This window comes from Paroedura picta, chromosome 5 (assembly GCF_049243985.1).
Source record: "Paroedura picta isolate Pp20150507F chromosome 5, Ppicta_v3.0, whole genome shotgun sequence".
Lineage (NCBI taxonomy): Eukaryota > Metazoa > Chordata > Lepidosauria > Squamata > Gekkonidae > Paroedura > Paroedura picta.
Genome location: NC_135373.1, coordinates 92,520,716 through 92,542,732, shown reverse-complemented (window position 1 = coordinate 92,542,732; position 22,017 = coordinate 92,520,716). Strand labels below are relative to the sequence as shown.

Below are 22,017 nucleotides of genomic sequence, written 5' to 3'. Positions count from 1 at the left end.
GTCTACGGATGAGATCTGGGGATCCCCTGGAATTAAAGCTCATCTTCAGACTACAGAGATCAGTTTCCCTGGAGCAAATATCAGGAAGTTCTTATTCTAACTGTTCTAAATACACGTCTCCTCTGCTGCCCCCTGTAGGATATTCCTCGTATGTTTTTGAATCATGCACCCTACAGATTTTGCTTAATCCAAGAATCTCCAGGGATTTCCCAACCCAGAGCTGGCAACCCTACTCACTGCTGCCAGTATTCTCCCTTTCTCAGCACTGAAAAGCCTGGCAAGGGTGAGTGAGGATATATGCAGGGTTTTTGCAGGCCCACTAGCTTGCAGAGAGGGCAGCTGCAAACCCAGTGTCCTTTAGGATGCTATCATACGTGGCAGGACCAGCAAGGTGGCAGCCTGGCCAGGTCAGTGCCAGTTGTGAGTGCGACTTGCCAGGCAAGATAATCCTAGTCTCTCCTAGGTGTCTTCAGTCTAAAGGCATGAGATGGGGAGTAGGATTCTGGGTACTTGCCAACTCCCTTTCCTGTCCATGTAGTTTCAAACTATATGGCTAGCAATACACCATCAACAAGCAAAGGACAGAAAACAGAATATGTTGTGCTGACAATTGGTCATGCTTCTGTTAATGGGTTCTGTGCCCTTTGGTCAGGGCTGGTTTATCCACATAGTGCATGTAGCACATGCTACAGGCCCCGGGCTTCCAGAGGCCACTCTTGGTGTCTTCCCCTATGGATCTGGACGGTAGCCTCTCTCCTCCACATTCTTTCCCCACTTTAAGGACACTCAGAGTGACACCCCCTTCCACCTCGGGAACCTCTCTGCCCCTAGTCTGGCTGTTCCCTCCACAATTTTATTCTGCTAGGGCCCTGCGAATCCTTAAACCACTCCTGCCTTTGGTGCTAGACCTCACACATCTTAGAAGGAATTTGATAAACAGTCTCTGTTTTCAAAAGTCAGCTCAGAAAATCATTTTACTTTGGTATTTCTTTCCTCTTGCCTCTTTTAGAAAGTCTCCAGTCTTTTTCCCATACCTGCGATTTCCTATTTGTAAACAGGACCTCACTCTTAAACTCTTTTCTTTTCTTCCAAGGAGGACTTTAGTTGCTGCTTCTAACTGAGGGAACAATTCAGTCTCAAGCTAGCTGTTGGAGAGACAAGATCATATTTTGGCCCCTCAGTGGGCCTTTCTTCCTTTTCCAGTTCACTTGAATCAGGTTTTTCCCTGTAACATGGAGCCCTCCTTGTGTCCTTTGGCTTAATGCAAAAGTGGTATCAGCCACTGCCTCAAAAGATTAGTCAGATGCTAACCATAAAGAAGCCCTGACCTGGCTGGACCAAGTTAGCCTGACCTTGGATGGGAGACTACAGAGCAAGTCCAGGCTTGTGAGGAGATCCAAGATCCAGTGCAGGGGCCGCACAGCTCAGGGCTGGCCAGGGGTTCTCCAAAAGTGAATGTTAACTTACCCACTGCCTCCTCCTGCATCACTACCAATGGCTAACACCCTGTTGACACCTCTGGCCAGCTCTGAGCTGAGTAACTCCTTGCAGCACTGGCTTGTAACAGAGGGTTGTGCAGGGCCATATTAATGTCACTGTCCTTCTCAGCCAGTAGGCAAAGTATCTCCCCATCAAACTAACACATCTATTCACATGCACACTTACAAAAAGCAGGGTCTAGAATGATTCAGTTAGACTTCAAATTAAAATGAATCATCACTAGTATTAATGGAAGTGATCTGAAGGACACTGTGCAGATACACCTATTATTTCAGCTGTATCATTTGAGGACACTTAATAGGCAATCCAAGGGGTTTTGGTATGTTTTACTTACCTGGTTCAACTCTTCCAAGTTTGCAAAAAGTAGCCTTGAATTCACATCTGACAGGAATCCCTTGCTTTGTAGGTACTTTAATGTATTCATAAAAATCTTCGAAAAAGACAATAATTCCAATTATTTATTTCCTCTCTCTAAATTACTGAATTCTATGATTGCCACTAGTTGCCTTAGTACACAAAAACACCCTCATTCCATGGTCATTGTGGCTCTAGAAAACCCATTCTGAGATTTTCACCCTGAAGAACGCTGGAACTATGCAGCCTTTCCAGGGCAAGGCTTTGCTTTCGGGAACATGTTGCTTCATCAGTCTTTGTGGTACCTTTTCAGGATCATATATAGCAAATTATTATATATACACCATTTCTCCTTTAAGGGCCATTCTGAAAGCAGCACTGAATATGAGGGAACTTTTACGTTCTCTTGAACTTTTGAATGAGTTTTTACAACCTAGAGGCATGTTTAACTTCTGAGGGAGAATTTTTCCAGTAATATACTTTGACTACTGGCTGACAAATATATCTACAGTGCCTCCAGTTACCATCCTCAACATGCCAAACAATCCATTGTATAAAACCAGGCTCTACACTGTAGCCACATCTGTTCCAACCCTTTGGGCAGAGATTCTCACCTAAACAAATCTACAACAAACTTTTTGAAACTAAAATATCTACCTGATAAAGTCAAGAAACAGAATAATAAAGCCAGACTATATTAAGCAGAGAAAACCTGTTACAAGACAAGCCCCAAAGAGATAATAACAGCTCTCAACTCAAAACAGTTTGATGCATCATCAGTGACTTACAACTTCTACTGAATAATGATAGATCTCTTTCACAAGTGCCTACAGACAGTCCTCCAATCTTAAAAAAATCTCCTACCCACAATAATACAACATCCAGTTTGAACATGGACACTGGTACCAGAGTTCGCAATAAACACAGATGCCAGTTTTGCTGCCACATAAGCCCAGACAACACAAACTACACCATCTCAAACTCATTCATATTTGTGATGATATTGTAGGTGGAACACGTGCAGAGCCAAGCCCCATGTTTGTCACCATGATCCATGTTTGTTACCACCACAAAGAACTTATTGCATAAAGCCACTTCTTGCTGGAAAATAAAATGACTGTGTGCAACTATTCAAAATCAAGATGGACTGAGAATTTACACCATGACTGAGGAAGCAATTACAACATTCAGACTTACCATTCTAAGAACCAGTAGATGGTCAAGAAAGTACGTGCATTCAGTTGTGAAGAGCTCCCAAACAGCTTCTTTCTTCTTTGTGTTTAACTGGTTTTCCTTGGCTTTTGGCTCAGCTCGATACAGCATCATTATTTCATGCCAAACTTTATCCTATCAGTTGAGAACACCAAACTAACAATTCATGCCAAATCAATGCCAGTGCATTCCCACGCCTGTACCCCCTGACACAGATCACAAATCTTGTCATCCCTGGCTTCATTCTGCACTTCAGTGTTAGGATTCTAAACATCATACTGTAGTGCAGGCAGGCATCAGTATACTACATTTTATGCCTAGAAGAGCAAAACTGTTTTCATTTGAGGGAAAACCAAAACAAGAGAATAAGAATTAGTAAAAGAGCTACCCATGTACCACATAAAGCATCTCTCTACCTTAACACTGTAAAATTCATGGCTGCTGTACTTCGAGGTCTTGATGGTTACAGTAGATAAACAGTTTTCCAGGTCTAGTGCTTGTTTATTTCTGTCTCTGCTCTGTTCAAAATAAAATGTAAAGGTTAATTTGTAAACTACAAGTCCAAGTGTTTGTGCGTATGTGTGTAAGTGAAATTTGTATTAATTTGAATTTTTCTTAACGTGCTGAATTCCGTAGAACTTCTTAACTGGAAAGTTAATTATAGTGGACACTCCTTAGTTTATCCATCTCACCTCCGATCACTTGACTGAAGGGGCAGTTTAGAGCAGAAAGCAGAGGGATGTTCAGCTAACACCACCAGCCAGGCATTGGCAGAAGAGGCCCTTTCTGATCTAAGATCTTCAGCCAAATTGTTGCTGAGCTCTTGTTCAGCATAACCACATATATCACTTCTTGTTTTGAGATGGATTAACCCCTCATTTTACTGAAGGTTGGAGTTTTTTTTTGGGGGGGGGGATTTCCCATAGATTTGTAGCAACCATTTCTGTACCAGCCCCATTGGTGCATATAGTAAGAAAGTTTAATTTTTTAATTAATTTTTACAAGTGCAAAAGAAATTAACAGTACAAGGAACTCAGAATGCAATGATAAGAACTTATGAAGCACATATTTGCAAAACCATCCCTGGAGAAAAAAAGCTTGAGGCAGTTTACAGCATATTGTATTTTAAAAAAAAACATAGTTCCAATACTTTACTAATTACATACTAAAATTCTAACATTCAAACCACTAAAATAACCACTCTAAATAACCAACTCTCTATCAAGAACTAATGTGGTTAATTAGCTTTTCTAGCTATCCATTTCAACTCCCCCCCCCTCAATATTTTTGCCCTTGTCTCATGTCTGCCTGTTGGACCTCAGCTGCCTGGAAAAAAAGAGTCCGGGGGGGGGGGGAGAACTACAAGGATCAGAGGGAGGCCCTTCAGTAGACCTGGTGAAGAGTGCTGCCTTACAGGCCCCAGAGAATTGTAACAGCTCCATCAGGGCCCTAGTCTCAGGTGGCAGCTCACTCCATTAAGTTGGAGACAGGGCCAAAAATGCCCTGACATTGGTCAAGGTCTTTGGGGCCAAGGATTACCAATAAATTTACACCAGATGACCAAAGGGCTCTTTGGTGAATATATTGGAAGAGGTGCTCCCTCAGATATGTAGGCTTCAGATTCCCTAGGGCTCTGAAGGTATATGATGAGTATGCCCACTTGAAATTAGTTAAACCAACAACTCATACAATGCTAGAGAAAGAAGCAAAAACTATGCAAACTGCATGGAAAAAAGAAGTAGGCAGAATAATCACAGTGTGTTAGGATCTACCCTTATATATGTCTATTGGAAGGGTAAGGGAAAAGCCTTGAACAATACTTACAATTCCTTTCTTAGTGAATGGCCACCAAAGTTTTTTGGATTCTAGTGGGCAGAACAGAAACAAAGGCATTGTCAACCTTTTGAAATCAAAGGGAGTGATATCAGTGTCGGTGGCATGGATGTGCTCAGTCTTGTCTCTAAAATTCATATTAAGATTATCTTGGTGAACAGAAGCCAAGTCAAAAATTGAGATTGTGTGTCCATGGATGACAGAGGTACACAAAGAGCCTCAATCGAAAGCCTCATAGGCTTCAACAGGCATGGGAAGATTTACTCATTTGCTTCAATGTTTTGTAAATGGAAACATTTCCAGGGTGAAATAGAAGGAAAACGCCTGTTCACATAGAGCTCCTGACATGCAAGGAATACTACTGATTTACATGTAGACAGGTACCTTTTGTAATTCCATGTACAAACTTATGCATTTACAGTTTCCTGCAGGCATCCTTCTCAGCAAATGCCTATAGTAAATGAGTCACTAAAGAAAGTTAGTCAGTGCATTTCAATCCACCCAGGAAGGTTTTGTGGATACAAAACACTTGATGCCATTTTGTTTGCCCTCTGGTGCTTATTGAACTGATGAGATACATACCGTGCTATACAAACTAACCAGAAATTATTTGCATTGCCGTCACATTGTTTTGAGCTTCAGGGTTATGATGCTGTACTTATTCCTACTTAAACAAAAAGAAACTCTTTTCTGCTACCATCCTTTATGCTGTAACCAAATCTAGCAAAGCCAATGGTGCAGTGCAAGCCTACTTAACAAGCTACCAAGGTATATAGCACACACGTGATTCTCAGTTTAAAGCCGAGTCAATTCTTAATGCTTCTGACCTGCAGTTTGCAGTGTGGTTGAATGATAAAGGAATTCTGCTGCACTGTCTGATATCAGCAGGTCTCCTGGGAACACCTCAAGTCCAGGTAAACTCACCACCACTGAGCTGTGTCTGCGCTCTGTGGAGTTATATAGACTGCAAGGAGGAAAAAACTGGGTGTAAGTATTCATGAGTATATTTAGGACTGTGGAATCAGTTTTGGCAAAAGTAACAAGAATACAAACTGGATCTTGTCCACAAATGGATAACCCAGTCTTCATATCTCCAGATATATAACTGCTGACTTTAAATTATATAAAATTTAACTAACTAGATCAGGAACAAACCCACATAATCAACTCAGCTCACTTTACCTCAGACCTTATATAGAGAATGCTGGTCTCAATTGTGCTAATCAAGCTGATTACATTTTGCTTCGCACCTTTGCATTCCGACTCCTTTCTTTGCATCCTCCCATATTCAGACTGGGATATAGGAACTCAGGGATATCCATTCTAACTTATATTTGATGGAGGGAGCTTTGACTCAAAACCTTATACCCTCTGGGCTGGATTTACATTAGGCTAACTAGGCTGAAGCCTAGAGACTCAAAATCCAGGAGTCTTCCAGCCAGGGTGTATAATATTCTTGACACTGTCATTGGCCTTTCTTACACATGCTGTTATAATGCACTGCTCTAAACAAGTATTAAGTCTTCAGGTTTGGTGAATACAAACTCAGACATTTTTTGAAAACAGCTCTCTTTATTAGCAATTCAGCTCATCTGGGTTCTAAAATGGCTGCCCTTGGCCTGTATTTTCCAATGACTACCAGATGGTGGAGAGGCTGAAATTGCCTACACTTCCTAGGGGACTTAGAGAAGGGAGAAGATCACATGCCCCAATGGGGGCGGAGAAAACAGGCTCCACCAGGGGGAGGAGCTCATGGTATATAGGCTCCAGCTCTCCTAGATGGGAGGAGCCTCTTCTAGAACCTCCAGGCCTGGCCACATGTGAAATGGTGAGAGGCCAGAAGAGGAGCCAGCAAGGAACCTCATCACCTGAAGTGCAGGAAACAACTGGTGAGACTGGGTTGTGATAGCAAAGTGAACCTCTCTCCATCTTCATTAAGGGGGTGTGCCCTGTGTGTTTAAAAGTGCTGTTATTTTATCTTATTTGGTGAGCTGGTAGGATTATTAATTTGCAAATCTTAAGGTGTAAATTAGCTAACTTGAGCTTTTGGTATAAAAAAGTGACTGGTGCTCTGGACCATTTAATCTCTCCTGCTTGGGTAGTGCTAGTATGTTGGGAGTACCCAGTGGTGGAAAACAATGCAAAACTGACTGGTTGCCAACTCTCCAGGTGGGGCCCCCAAGTTTCAATGTTTTAACACAAAACATTAGGAAGCTAACTGATGGGTCTCACTGTCCTTTAGGAAGGGTTCTTCAAGTTAGTGAGTGGTGGCAGCGACAAAGAAGATAGCCCCCACCCCAGGAAATGGGGGAGGAGAAGGCTGGAACTAGGCCCACAGGTATGGTATCAGCTGGGTAGGTGGCCCATTCTGCCACAACACTCTTGATTCTTCTATCTTCCTGTAATTGTGAGGGTGGGTGGGGACTGGGGGACCTCACAAATGGAATAGCCTAGGGCCTCTCTTCATCTAAATCCAGACCTGTATACCTTGAATGTATCTTGTTGATTTCTGAGGTGCACAGGGATTCAAATCTAGCTCTACTACTACCTTTTGAGAGTTAACAATGTATCCAACATAAAAGTGGCTCTCATGTGGCTGCTATTTCATGTACCATCCCAAACCCAAAAGGCATAAATTATGTGGAAGAATAAAATATATTCCAGGTATTACATTCCCCACTGTGTGGGACTGTCCACAAATCAACAATTATGCTCCTATTTGCACATTAGAGTAGGCATTCCTTCCTCACACAGATATTTTGCTTCTGTGTTAGGCAAATATTAGCATGTTTTGAGCAGTATTAGATAAATTATTATTTATTATTATTATTATTATTTAATTTTTAGACCGCCCTTCTCCAAATAGGGCGGTTTACAACATAAACAGTTAAAACACAATAAAATCCCCATAAAAGCCCCAATTAACATCAACAACAAGTTACATATAACATATAAGCGGCGGTGGTCACAATTTTGATCTTAGTTACCCGACTTCCCCCCAAGTTCAGCCTGGTGGGGAGAATAATATTCAGAAGAGGGTGGCACCAATACAATAGATCTAACAATGATCTCGATGTTAGAGATCTCAAAATTGGAGGGGATCCTCTGATGGATTAGTGGGGGAGCTGCCCAGGCCTCAACCATATGCCTGGCTGAAGAGCTCTGTCTTGCAGGCCCTGTGGAAAGCTGGTAGATCCCGCAGGGCCCTTAGCTCTTCTGGGAGCTCATTCCACCAGGTTGGGGCCAGGACTGAAAAGGCCCTGGCCCGGGTTGAGGCCATTTCCTATGTTGAAGTGGTAGTTCATAAAGGTTTTTCTCACTCACTGTTTTGTAACTTCCATGTATGACAGAACGCATCAAGGCCACAGCTTTTGAGGACTGATCATGTGATAGTGCTGTCACACATATGCCACATGATAATGAGAAGTCTCACATGACTAATATAATTGCTTGATTTAGCCACATTACATTAAAATAGCCATAGAGAAATGCTTAGTCTTTGTTTCATATTATAATATTCATACATAATATATGTATTAAAGCTTGCTTGTTTTATGAAAAAAATATACTAAGGTTTGTGTATAAGGAGAAAGATTTTTAAGACACATTTGGTGTTAATGACAAAGGGCTGGTGTAATCAGAAGGGAAAATCAAGTGCATATAACACTGAAAGTCTCAATTTGTCATATTGCAAATTAATTTTGAAAGATTGAAACCTTGCAGTTAGGTTGGTATTGTACTTTTGTTGATTGTCAATATTGAATAGAGGTTGGAAAAAGCAAATATGTGCTTTCTTTTGACAAGTTTAAAGAAATGAAATTGCATTCTCTCTACCATAAGATGTGTCCAGCTATTACACACAAAGTATTAAATGGTAGGACCTTTCTGGTGTGATAGCTTTATCTTTGAGCTTATATTTGAGCTTATTGATTTCAGTGGATCCATATCTAACTCATCCTTAAGAATGACCCTGGCCACTGTTGGTAGTCAGCATAATGCTAGATGTTGTACCATTTCAGCCTTTTCTCAATGTGTCATGTTTTTAATCCTGTCCCATGTACTGATGTAGTCCCATGTACTGCAGATGTAAAACATAAATCTTATCCAAAGGTACTTGTTTTCTATTTACAGGGAATACTGAGAAACTGAATAGTGCAATCTAACCTAGTACAGTCTAGCCAAGTTCCTCCTTACCATCTCATTCCAATGTATGCACTGTATATGTAGACCAAGTGTTGATTCCGTATGAAACTAATATGTATTTGCATTACTACTGCCTGATGCCTTGGGTGGCAGTGCACTCAGACTGGCCATGTCTTGTTTACTGGTTATCAGGTGGCTTTTGCACCCTCCCTCCATATTGTACATTCTTCAGGTGATGTTGCTGAGGTCAGATTTTAAGAAGCTGGAACATGCTAGAAGTTTTCAACTATTGTGTAACCCAATTGGAAAGGCTGGGCAAACACAGCTAAGGCATGCCAGAAATCTTCTAAATAACCAATGACGCATATCCCCTTAATGATCACAAAATGCACAACACGGTATCCAGAAATGGAAACAGATGATAAACAAACAAACAAAAATCTTCACTTACATACCTTGCCTTATGGGAATCTAATTTCTGGGGGGGAAATTAAGAAATGTTATGTTATTTCTAAAAGAAAAACTGGCACATTTAAGTTCATATATTCTTGTCAAAGAAAAACACTTGAAAGATGTTTGAGTCAACCGTTTTGATTGAAATAACTGCTTAAAAAACAGTTATGAGGAAGGAATGATTCTATGATTCTATGACTCACTTGATTTGTTTTCTGAGCAAAACATATTGAGGTCAAGATGATTTAAATCCCACTAGTTTGTTATGGACTAGATTGGTAGATACCAGGTCAAGCTCTCTTCCAGGCTACAGAGAGATAACCAGAAACCCTGGGCAAAACCAGATTTGAGTCACCTTTTTTACAGCTGCAAATGCTGCTAATATATAACATAGGAAGCATATTATAAAGTGTAGTGCCGTAATCACCATGCGTGCTAATTCACTAGACATGCAAATAGGCTTTCTGTTTGACTCTGTAGGCCAATGCCCTGAAGACCAAAGGTGAAAAACTGGGTGGCTGAAGCCTTGTTTATCCCAGTAGCCTTAAACAGCATGAATCAGTTGGGATTCCTTAGCCTTGTAGGACCCTGTACCCATATTAATCACATATTAAAACCCATTAAAACCACCAAAATGCATCAAAACAATTAAGACCGTGCTAAAATACATACAAAAACACAAATAGCACATTCCTAATGGAGGATACAATCAGTGCAGGAAGCCAACTGATCCCTTGCTAGCATAATTCTGAATTATGTTGGGGGCAAGCGGCTCTGTGCCATGCAGTTCTACCATCACAGCTGCACGTTGGTGTAATAATGACACAACCCCCCACACCAGTGTAAATATTGTTGTTCCAGGCGGTGTGGTGCCAGTTAGACGGCTTGCAAAGCTTTTTCAGTGTGGGAACTCCTGCTAGAATAGGTGCATATTTGTGGCAGCAAAAATGCTGATGTAGCCCATTGGCAGCCCTGATAACTCCTAATTCACACGTGGAGAGTCTGGATTCTTCCACCCGTGGGGTCTGCCTTATAGCATCAGAGTGCCAGGCAGGGCTGGTGGATTGCAGCATGGCAGCCCCTGAAGGACTGCCAAATGCCACATAAGCTGCCAACAAGGAGCGTACACAGTCAATATGTGTGTCAGCCTTCCTGATGGCTCTTCCACAGCACAGCTATGATGATGGCAGATGCCATTGCTATGTGTGCCAAGTTAGGTTCCAGCCACCCACAACCACCCTAAGGCTCAGTGCTCACAGAGCTAGGAGTGCCCACCCTTTTTGAGGTGGCTGCACAGAGCCTGCACTGTGGAAGGATTGGCCATCTGCATAGATATACAGTTCCTTCCACAAGTCCCAGGTGTTTACAGGAATTACATAACTAGCCATTTGTGTGACTAGCACATGTCCGAATGGTCTCAAAGAATGGGAATTCCTAGCTTTGCTGATACTGATGCTCCTTCCCCTTTTCAGGAGACCAAACTATTTTGAAAAACAGAATGGGTGACATCAGTGGGGAGGGCTCCCATGGGTGACTGGGAGTGCTGTGTGGCCCCATTCTAGCACCCTTGCCACTTCCCTTGGAGACCTGAGATTCTAAAGGCTGCAGCAGATGGTCCATGGGGAATGCCGCCCCAGTCTTGGCTGGGAATCGGCATGAACCAGGAAAGTGCAGTTTGGTTTGCTTCATGGTCTGTGAACCACAAACTGTCACAAATTTTAATTGCCTCACAAACTGGTTTGGTTTGTGAGGAGTTAGAATGTCCCCAGTGGTATTCTAGAGATACCAAACTTGTTGGAGATCTCTGAATGACTTTCATCTACCTGCCCTCCACATTTTGTGATAATTGGGTTTAAGGGGGTCTGTTATAGGCCCCTACCAAAGGCAGTGTCCCCAGAAGAGTGTTTTCTGGGGGAATGTCAACAGAAGGGGATGGACAAATCCCCCAGAGGAAGTTCCATAGTTTTTGGTGCCATGACTGAGAGCTGTCTCCCAGGTTCCTACTTACTTAATCTCAGAAGGTTGGAACACCTAAAATAATGCCTCCAAAGATAACTGCAGTGGTCAGATGAGTTTCTATGGAAATAAATGATTCTTCAAATATGCTGGTCCCAAACTATGAAGGGCTTTGAAGCTTAACACCAGTAACCTAAATTGTGCCTGGAAGCAATCTGGGAGCCAATGCAGACAGGTCAAGACTGAAGTGATATGGCCTCTACGGCCCACTACAGTCAATAGTATTGGGCCTACTTAAGACTAACAATCCAAAGTTTAGTTGTTAATGTCACAATGTGTTATGAATCAAGCATATCAATCCTAGGAAAGAAAAATAATACTCTTAAAAAAATGGCATCATTACCAGAATACATTCCTGTGGTTTCTTTTCTCCCTCAGATGGGAAAGAGTGGATTGACTCAACTTTCTGTGAAGGCTGATCTCCACTGTGATCATTTTCTTCATGATGTGGTAGGATTGGTGTGGTGTCAACAGAAGTAGAGTTTTCTCTCTGTGATAGTGAATGTGTGTGCATGAAGGGTTCTGAGAAAAAGAAGTGGTCAGAAAATGGAGAAGGACTTTGTAAAATAGAATGAGAAGATTCAGATTGGCTGCCCTGTCTTGGGTTTTCAGTATTACCCTGGAGTGCAAATATGTGGGAGACTGATAGTCTACTTTTCCTCAGTCTTCTCAGGGTGGGAGAAGTAGAAATCCTTCCTGGAGCATACCTGTCAAAATGACATGGTATGTTATTGTCACTCTCGTCATTTTCCTCGGAAGGAACTTTCAGAAGATGCAGGTGACCCTTTACACTCTGCTTTTGCATGTGGTACAGCTGTGGTTCTGTGTCAGATGGGGCTGGCATTTCACAGGATGAGATTATGACATTTCCCGAGTTGCTCTCTCCTTCCAAAGCTGAATTGTCTTCCCGCAGTTCAGTCCTCTCCTGTATATGATGCTGTTCTTTCACATTGGCATCTTCATCCATCTCAAAGGTTAACTCTGGTTTTTGCATCCTAATTCACTGCAGAAAGACCTATAGCCAATAGAACAGAAATGAGAGGAAAGCTGTCATGGTCAAAGTTGGGGGTCTATAATTACCATGGCAGAACTTCTTCCATATTTCTCATTTCATAGCAACTCTCTGATAACCATAAAATAAGCATTGCCAGAACATGGCTCCATGGAAAGTTAGTGGGCATAGAGGGCCACAGCAAGGAGTGAGACATTGGTGAAACCACACAGAATTTGTTCTTAGAGCAGTAGAGGAGTTACTCTGCTGCACTCTCTCTACCAGTGGAAGAGTGAGGAAGGAATAATTTTTCAGATCCCTTCTTCTCTTTGTATTTTTGTACTAACAGTAAAGCTAATAAGGGCCTGCTTTTGAAACACCAGAGGCTTCAAATAGTTTTATCTGACCTTCTGATCCACAGAATTGACTAAGGTCCACACTGTCCTGAGTATATCATTTTTATATCATATGTTATGTAAAGGAGCTAACCGGCTGTAACAATTCTAGTATTTATTCTATTTTATGTATGCTGGTTTTATTAGATGCCTGACCATTGATAAAGGCGGTATTGAGGCTATGCTATAAGCCTTGGGTTTTTAACTTAAATAAATATTAGTACTATATTTTTATTGTGTTCTACCCTAGGTAGGCTAAAGTTCATTTCCCTTATTTTGACCTTTTAAGGTTCCTACTATGCATTGACCTAACAGCCCTGCTTTTCTCAGCAACAAGCAGTGCCTTCCATACAAGGGGCAAGAACCAGTATGGTGCTGTGGTTAAGAGTATTGGAATAGTATCTGGACGATCCCAGTTTGAATCCCCATTCATGCCCTGGAAGTTTGCTGGGTGACTTTGGACCAATCACATACTTTCAGCCTAACCTTCACCAGGTTGTTGAGAGGATAAAATGGAAGAGAGGAGAATTATTTAAGCCTCTTTGGGCCCCCATTGTGGACAAAGATAGGATATACATGAATGGAATAAAATAAAATGAATTTGATATGCCCAGTACAGACATGGAGCAGGTGTGTTGGCAGTGTATCATGCTGTTGGTGTGAGTCCACATGGAAATGGGGATTAGAACGTCCCTTCCGGATTGTCATCAGACAATCCAATTTCCCTCTTGGTGGGACAGAAATCTCTCACTTCTGTTTCCTCAGTGAGGTACTGGCGTACTGGAAAATGTTCTGTTAGAATCATAGAGTTGGAAGTGGCCATACAGGCCATCTAGTCCAAAGCATTCTAAAGCATCCAAGAGAAGTGTGTATCCAACCTTTGCTTGAAGACTGCCAGTGATATTCTCTGGTTGATGGTCTAATATTTGTCTTCCTGCCTTTAAAAAAAGGCATTTTTCTCCTGCTGGGAGAGGCTGTGGGGAATTCCTCTACCAATTGTGCTGTGAGGATACCTGGGTAGTTTGGCTGCCATTCCCTTTCCTTCTGTCAAGGATTTGTGTTTACAGGATGGGATTTTGAACTAAAGATCTCCCAGGAGTGCATGCCACAGCAATCTTCATGCGGGAAGCTGATGTGGGTTTTTAAAAATGTTTTTTTTTCCTCTGTTCTGTTTTTAGGGAGAGAGGAATGCCAACATTACTGTACTTTGGCTGCCAGTTTTCATATTTGGTTGAAATAAGGGTATTGTCACCCTGTCTCTCTGTGATTGGCAGGCATGAGCTATGATCACAGCTTCTTGGAAATGGGTCCTTTGAGAAATTTATTTTCCCTATTGTAAGAGTATGGACTTGTGACTAGCAACCTGGCAATGTGCGCTAATAATGCACTGGTTTCCATGGCTTAGGGTGGCACTATTTGCTTACTTCCAGGACAATGCACAACAATCTCAGAAAATGGGTAAAAGGTACAGGATGCAGTTTTACTGATGACAGGTTTTTAGCTTTGAGATTTTTAAAGAAACAAATAAACAAGCTAGCCAAAGAGCATGGAGTAAATTTATATGCTACGACCCCAAGAATCTGTTTTGGCACATGCAAAGTTTTGCATTCTTACAGCTGATCTTCTCACTCTCCTACCACCCAGCTTTTTATGATTCATCAGATGATACTTCTGATACTACCCTGATCTTGAGCAACAGGCTGGAGGCAAGTTTGTTTTGTATTTTTTACTACCTGAAGGAGTCTCAAAGCAGCTTACAATCACCTACTGTTCCTCTTCTTACAACAAACACCCAGTGAGGTAGGTGAGGCTGAGTGATCTCCGAGAAAACTTTGACTGAACCAAGGCCAGCAAGGTCACCAGCAGGCAGAGGGACTCAATTGTTGCTCTTAATTTGGGGCTCAGAACAAATTGTTTGCACTCATACTGCCCAATATACTATGTGGATGTTTAACTAGTTGAAACGCTGGATCTCCTTAAAATGCTTTGTTGTTAATAGGCTTGGAGTCAAGCTAAAATGTATATCAACCTCCATTGTAGAATGCATTAAAACTTTACTGTAGTGTGTACATAGAAATACACATAGTAACAGAACACTTCTAAAGTATAATGCAAAATGTACATACCCACTCTTCTTGTTACTTACCTTTTTAATAGCAGCCACATGGGTGACGTTGATACTGCTAGTGCCTCTTGGTTAACATTCTGCACAAACTGAGCATGAAATGATAGCTGAAATCTCCCCGCTGGACCTTGAGTAGAAATTCCTCTTTTCACTTTCTAATGCTCCTTCCTGAATGCAAGCATAGGGAACTTGTTTTTCCTCTTTGCATGTTTCCAAGGGATTTCTTTATCTCAGCCGTGAAAAGGGAAGTAGTGTCAAGCCAGTATACAAAAGGTAACATGATCTGCTTTAATACACAACAGATTATATACTTTATTTAAAGACTCATTAGTTTAATTCTACTTTTACCTCCCAATTTTTTTCCTGCCCAGATTTGGGGATTAGTGAGTGCATTGGAAAATTAAGCATCACCCATGGGAGGAAAATAAACTATCAAGAACTTCGTTGTTAGGAGAGAGACGTCAGCCACTGTGCCTGTCCTCTGTGAATAAATGCAGACTGACTGCTTGACCTTTTCCTTTCAGGCTGATACTTACTGTCTCTTAGCAAAAGGAGGTTCTTGTGTCCTCAGTAATGGGCCTTTGACAATCCTCTTTCAGAATCCTTTTAAAAGTCTTCCTTCCATAGGATGTTAGCACTCAAAATGTTTAATCTCTTATTGAATGCATAATCAGTTGTTCCCTGCCAAATCAAGAACATTTGGCAGATGAGGGTTCTATTACTGGGTTTTATCACTATATGTGTTGAAAACTATTTACAACCAAAATTTTTAAACAAAACAAAGCGAAACTGGGAACTCCTCTCTCTAATCTCCAATGAATGGTACCTGAAAATTACCGCCACACATTTGGTAATGTATAATATCAATATCACATTCACTGATATACATTAAGATTTTCCTAAATTCATAATTGGTTTAATTCCCTACTATTGTATTTTAATGGTATATGGGTAAGTTCCCAGCTAACTGAATCCTGGCAGCTGTTCCATCAAAGACTTAAACCCTTCACCTAGACCCAGGATTTACTCTGGTTAAAGGTGTGCTAAATCCTAGCTAGCTCAAGGAATGTTGTTGCTTGATTAAGAGAAACTTAAGATTAAATTAATGGCAGTTGGTTTGCTACAATTTATAAAGCTATGAAATTTTGATTGTTCATCTGATGTTTTTGGAATTGCAATCAGCAAGTAATTTGGTGAGGTCAGCCTCGAAAGGCTGTTGTTAAAGCTGTTTAAGCAGCTAAACTGTGCCTGTGTGTGCTCACTAGTGCATCAAGTGGTCACAGGTGGGATTGCAATGGAAACCCCCCCACCCCAGAACATGTCCCGGGGACTCCTTTGTTTAAGGTGGGCTCCCGTGCACTCCCTCTTTCTTCAGGAAGAAGAGATCAGTGTGTGCATGCACTTGCTGAAGCAAGGAGCAGCCATAAACTCAGCTTTCTCCATATGTAGTCTTGCCTGCAAAGCTAGCCATAGAGACTTGCAATGTCTTTCTTTTGTAACTATCTTTTCAGCTTTTGTACTCAACTTCAGTAAGGAGACTGAAGCAGATGAATATATTGTCTGTAAATAATCATGCAGTAAAGGTTCCCTTTTAAACCTCAAATGGGCTGTGATTCTGGATCTGTGCCTCATCCACAAAAGTTACTAATAACTGCATACTTCCAAAACACTCTATTACTCTGTAGCTCTATTTTTCGGGAGGGACCTAGGGCCTAGTCTAGTCCAAAAGTCCCAACAGATGTTGTGGAGTATTTTTGGAGGGGTGCCTCCTGAGCCTTTGCTGCTTCCTAGTGGTGTTTGGTCTATCAGAAAAAGAAGTTCCTGAGTCACCTCTTAGCTCTGAACAGCTACAGCTAATTGCTGTTCAGACTTTTGGGCCTCACACCTGCTTCCCTCTAACATTACCATGGGCTGGTGCTAGTATGTCTTTGACTTACCTGCCACCTTTGTTGTTTGCTAAGAAATACTGTATTCCGGAGAGTGTCATATGTACTTGGGCTTTCGGTAAGCATTTAAAGGATCTTGTTGTTGTTGTTGTTAGGTGCAAAGTCGTGTCCGACCCATCACGACCCCATGGACAATGATCCTCCAGGCCTTCCTGTCCTCTACCATTCCCAGGAGTCCATTTAAGTTTGCACCTACTGCTTCAGTCTCCATCCAGCCACCTCATTCTTTGTCGTCCCGTTCTTCTTTTGCCGTCGATCGCTCCCAGCATTAGGCTCTTCTCCAGGGAGTCCTTCCTTCTCATGAGGTGGCCAAAGTATTTGAGTTTCATCTTCAGGATCTGGCCTTCTAAGGAGCAGTCAGGGCTGATCTCCTCTAGGGCTGACCGGTTTGTTCACCTTGCTGTCCAAGGGACTCGCAAGAGTCTTCTCCAGCACCAGAGTTCAAAAGCATCTTAGCAAATGTTTAAAGCAGAATAGTTACACTGTCCAAATTGCCATGTAACTAATACATATAATTTGATGTCACAGATGCTTGAGCATACCTGAAGTATTTGTAAAGTGAAACTCCAGGTAACAGGAGAAATGCCCGCTGTGGAAAGTGGACTCTGTGGCATCACATTCCTGCCGAGTTCCATCCCTTCCCCAAATTCCACTTTCTCCAGCCTCCACCCCAAATCCCTGGGAATTTCCCAACTTTGAGTTGACAGCCCTATATTACAGTGCTCTCCTAAGCAAAGTTGCCTTATGCCCAAAGAGTTTTGGTGTTTTTAGATGATTTTCTGAATCTGTAAGGGGGAGGGTGGGCATTATATTCTACAAGACACGAGGAGGCCAAAAGATGTCACGTGCCCCTTGAGAAGGACTGTGTGCAGAAAGCCGTCACTCCAACAGTTAAAAGTTCTCACAATGAGGGCTTGGAGCAGGTGACACAGATAAAGCTGAACTTCTTCTTTGCATTGAAACACTGAGGTTGGAACCCCCACAGCTTCACCAGTATTGCTCCCTCCTATGGCTGATAAAAGAAAAAAAGGAAGTTCAAGGACCTCAAAAGTCTTTGTAGGGGGAAAAACGTCTTTAAAATATCAATTAGGTTCCTAAAGGGGCAAGGGCAAAAGTTGCAACATAATACCTACTTATGGTTTTTCAATGCATATCAGACAAAACGCAAGAGGTTCCCCAAGAAAAAAAAAAGGAAATTGAAAACAGGAGCCTAAAGGAGAACTTAGCTAGGAAATGAAGTGATCCCTCTCCACCCCCCTGGCCTCCTGGGTAAAATATAAAATTAGATGCCAAGTAACACACAACATGTTATCCCTGTTTGCATACAAGGCAGGGGCAGTACAATTAATGAGCTTTATTGTTTTTAACAATTTACTCTTCTTGCCCTGTGTTTGGATATGCAGCATTGCATGGAAAAGAGACTAATTGGACATCCCTCCTAAGTAGTTATGAGCCAAAGAAACCAAAGCAAAACGGCAACAAAAAAATCCCATAGCAAAGGCAAATGTAGAAAAGTGAAAGAAGGATTCAAATGAGGTTGCATAAATATTAGCTATTAGTTATAGTTATTAGAATGGCACAGTAGAATCCCAAATGGTGAGGATTTGAATTCTTTCCCCATGTCCATAACTAGGGGGCTTTTCGCACGCCTTCAAAATCGCACAATGGTTGCCAATTGAAAACGCTACTGATTTGCTGTTATGCACAACGTCGTTGACAATCTGCCACACACCTGAAAACGATCTGCAAAAAGCGCTTCCTTGTAGCGCTTTCAGGGAAATCCCCAAAAGTGGATTCACCCTCCGGAAAGCGATACACTCCTGCAACCAATCTGCAACACTAGCGAAAAAGACCTGTGCGTTAACATTGTTGCGGTTTCTACAAAGTCCCTCCCCCTGGTTCTCTCCTCTGATCTTCCGGCGAAGCGATCGCCATTTTTTTTTCTCCGAGCAAGCGGGGATAAACGCACCAGCGAGCCTCTGTTTAGAGGCTTCCCCGGCTTCAGTCCCTCGCCTTCAGTCACTAAGCACAAACAAGAGAAGCCCGTTTGCTGATGTATTTTCCCTTTATTTTTTACACATTCATTCAGCCGAAAATCGGGCCCGTGAGGGTTTCACTCAGAGGGAGCGTGGCAACGAATAAATGACAGCTCAAACACACCAGGCAGCTGGATGGGTCTCTCCGATGCAACGAATCAACACAGATTCGTTGCAATGGGTCTGGTTTTTTTTTTTTTTTAAAAACTTTCTAAAAGGGAAAGGGGCTGTTTGGGAGCATGGGAGCATGCTAACGGCTGCCCATTGGCTGCTTGACGGCCAGGGGCGGGACGAGCTTGGCAAGAGCGCTTCCTTTCTAGCGATTTTTGCCGAGACTGGAAGCCTGTGGGAAACGCTACAAAATGCAACTGGATTCCACTACAAAGGCAGGTATGCATAACGACGAATTCCACTATTTTAAATGGCGATTTTTCATTCAGCAACCAATTTGCTACAAAGATCCCGGTGCGAAAAGCCCCTAGGCTTTGAAATCCAGATTGGGAGCCTTTAAGGCATAGCTTGGGATGGACAGAGTTAGAGGAGGGAAGGAAGCTCAGAAGGGATGGAATGCCACAGAGTCCACCTTCTGATACTACCATTTTTTCAAGGGAAATTGATCTCTGTAGTTTGGATTTCAGTTGTAATTCCAGGAAAACTCCAGGTTCAACCCAGGAGTTGGCAACTCTAAATGCCCCCAGTGAAGTCCTGTAGTAATTGTACTGATATGCCTCCAAGGTGTCAGCATTGTATGGTGGGTCCTCAAGAGTCCAGGTGTGGGCAGGAGCTTTTGCTATGTAGCAGACTCCCAGGAAGGCCACAGTGCAGGTGTGCATCCTAGCGCCCATTGTTTCCCTGGGTACAACAGGCTTTGCCCCTAGTCTTCTAAGATTTCTGCAACTTCGACCAAATCACTGGAATGCAATTCGGACTGAATGGAATGCCATACAGATTTACACTGAAAAAGAATTTAAATATACACTTTACTGCACTGTATCTAAATATATGCTTTCACTTTGTTTTGGATTCACCTTCAGGATATGCTTTGTGGAAAAGGTCATGCATTCAGTAAGTTTATACAACTGGCAGGCTTATTCAAGTATTCTGGGATCTCCTGTCAGATAAATTTGACATCAGTTAGGCACTATGTCAAGTAGTTCTTTATTATTGTGGATAAATAAATTGAAAAGATATTACTCTGCCTCTCACAAAGATGAATATGTCTAATTTCTAAACATCTTGTAGGTGTATCAGGAAAATGGAACTTGGGGCCAATTATCACCGTCTGCAGGTGTTAATGAGAAACATCTGAAACCCTAGATTGTAAATATATGGGAAATGGAAATTTATAAATGTGAAGATGAAACAGATTCTAGATTTGTGAGAACAGCAGCACCATGAAAAATCTTACTGCATACCCCTTCCTTTAAAAGGATTATATTAAAGTTCACATGGAGATTAGAACTTGAATCTGTAAGAAATATGAATGATTTTTAAAACAAGGATTCATATTGAATAGAACTGAACATGTTTACTGTCCAAAACCATAGATATAATCTATCCCTTTCATGGCTAAAAATATTAAAAGTTCTGACTTGGATAGAGTGAAATGTGCAGATTGCATTGACAAAAATGCTCCTAATGTGATGATTGGGCTTGTTCAGGTTTTTTGGAGGATTTTATTGTATTAGGGGTTTTTAATGTGATTTTATTGTATGTGACCCACAGAGAGCCTTGCGGGAGCGGCGGGCTATAAGTCCAATAAATAAATAATATTAATATTCTGTATACCGCTCTGTGGTATAAATAAAAGAGTAAGGTTAAGGGGGGTGGGCTCAGTCCAGGATAGGAAACAGGGGCCAATGATTGGCCCCATGGCCCTGGACTGGCAACTAACAACAATCACTCCCCAGGAACATTCTCTCTGTGGGGAGGTAAATGTTTTCCAGATCATCGGGAGGGTTCATCAGTTACCCCAAAAGGATGCCTTTCCCTAAAGAATTTAAAATATTTTTCTAGCAGTGTTGTTTTCTGAGGGAGGGAATCATGAGGTGTAATGTTTAGCTCTAGCACATTTAATAGGCTGGGGGAAAGAAGCAGCCCAAACATGTAGTTTTCTGCAGTTGTTTTGTATCCTAGTCACATGTATTGAAAGAAAATGGTACGTAGCCATACTTTGGGAACATTGATCACTAAGGTATAGGTGAGCATCCTAAATGGAAGAGTTGTACACCTACTTTATGTATTCCTCCCAAAAAAGCATTTGGGGTAGGAATTAACCCTGGAACACATATATAGTAAGCGCTGAAAATAACATATAAGATATATATTGCTTATTCCATCATGTTTACCCAAACCTTTGGAACCCAAGTTTCAATGTATGCATGTCTGTTATATTTTTTTAATGTTCCTGATGTTGGTTATTATGAGTTGGGATTTTTATTGCTGCTGTTTACATTGTTAACGTAGGTATTTCATCATTTTATATTGTTTAATTTTATACTTTACAAGCTGCCATGAATGTCCCATGGGGGTACAAAGGTGGCATATAAACTGTTATCACGACTATGCTATTGTCCATCCAAGAGAAGCAGCTGGTACAGTCTGATTGTAAAGGGCTGTGAAGTCTCTTTTCGGAGAGCTGATATTTAAAACTCGCAAGCATATGGGTACATTTTGCAGGAACAACACAGTGTCACAAGTACATTAGCAGTGTGCACCCATGTGTAAAACCTGACATTTCATGTATTTGCAAATATGAATGGTTGTTGGCAGTGACACTGACTTTGTGTCATGTTTTCAGGTCTTTTTGTTTTCTAAAAATATAAGAATGTTATGCAGGCAGAAGTCTGCCATTTCTGGTAACAATGATGGTTTCAAATTAAATGTCTGTTAATCATCTGGAAATAATTGCTTTTCTGTTACAGAAAAGCGAAGTGAGAGTCAATTGTTTTGGTGCTTAATGAACCTGCAGCAATGTGTCTTTTTAGTTCTTACTGGGGTTCACTCACACAGA

General features: G+C 41.7%; 1 protein-coding gene and 1 long non-coding RNA gene across 2 annotated transcripts in view; one reads left to right on the top strand and one right to left on the bottom strand.

Annotated features, from left to right (window-relative positions):
* Positions 1–22,017, bottom strand: part of PLEKHG7 (pleckstrin homology and RhoGEF domain containing G7) — a 63,449-nt gene that overhangs the window by 18,855 nt on the left and 22,577 nt on the right. The window contains exons 3-10 of the mRNA XM_077339035.1: positions 15,044–15,190; positions 11,855–12,526; positions 9,498–9,520; positions 5,727–5,863; positions 4,891–4,931; positions 3,483–3,584; positions 3,052–3,201; positions 1,835–1,930 (exon numbers count right to left, since the gene is read on the bottom strand). Coding sequence (XP_077195150.1) covers positions 1,835–1,930; positions 3,052–3,201; positions 3,483–3,584; positions 4,891–4,931; positions 5,727–5,863; positions 9,498–9,520; positions 11,855–12,505 — 1,200 coding nt within the window. The 5' untranslated portion in view covers positions 12,506–12,526; positions 15,044–15,190. The remainder of the gene's footprint in view (positions 1–1,834; positions 1,931–3,051; positions 3,202–3,482; positions 3,585–4,890; positions 4,932–5,726; positions 5,864–9,497; positions 9,521–11,854; positions 12,527–15,043; positions 15,191–22,017) is intronic.
* LOC143838148 (uncharacterized) overlaps positions 6,696–22,017 on the top strand; it is a 185,254-nt gene continuing 169,932 nt past the window's right edge. Inside the window, exon 1 of the long non-coding RNA XR_013231246.1 lies at positions 6,696–6,788. This is a non-coding gene — a long non-coding RNA (uncharacterized LOC143838148). The remainder of the gene's footprint in view (positions 6,789–22,017) is intronic.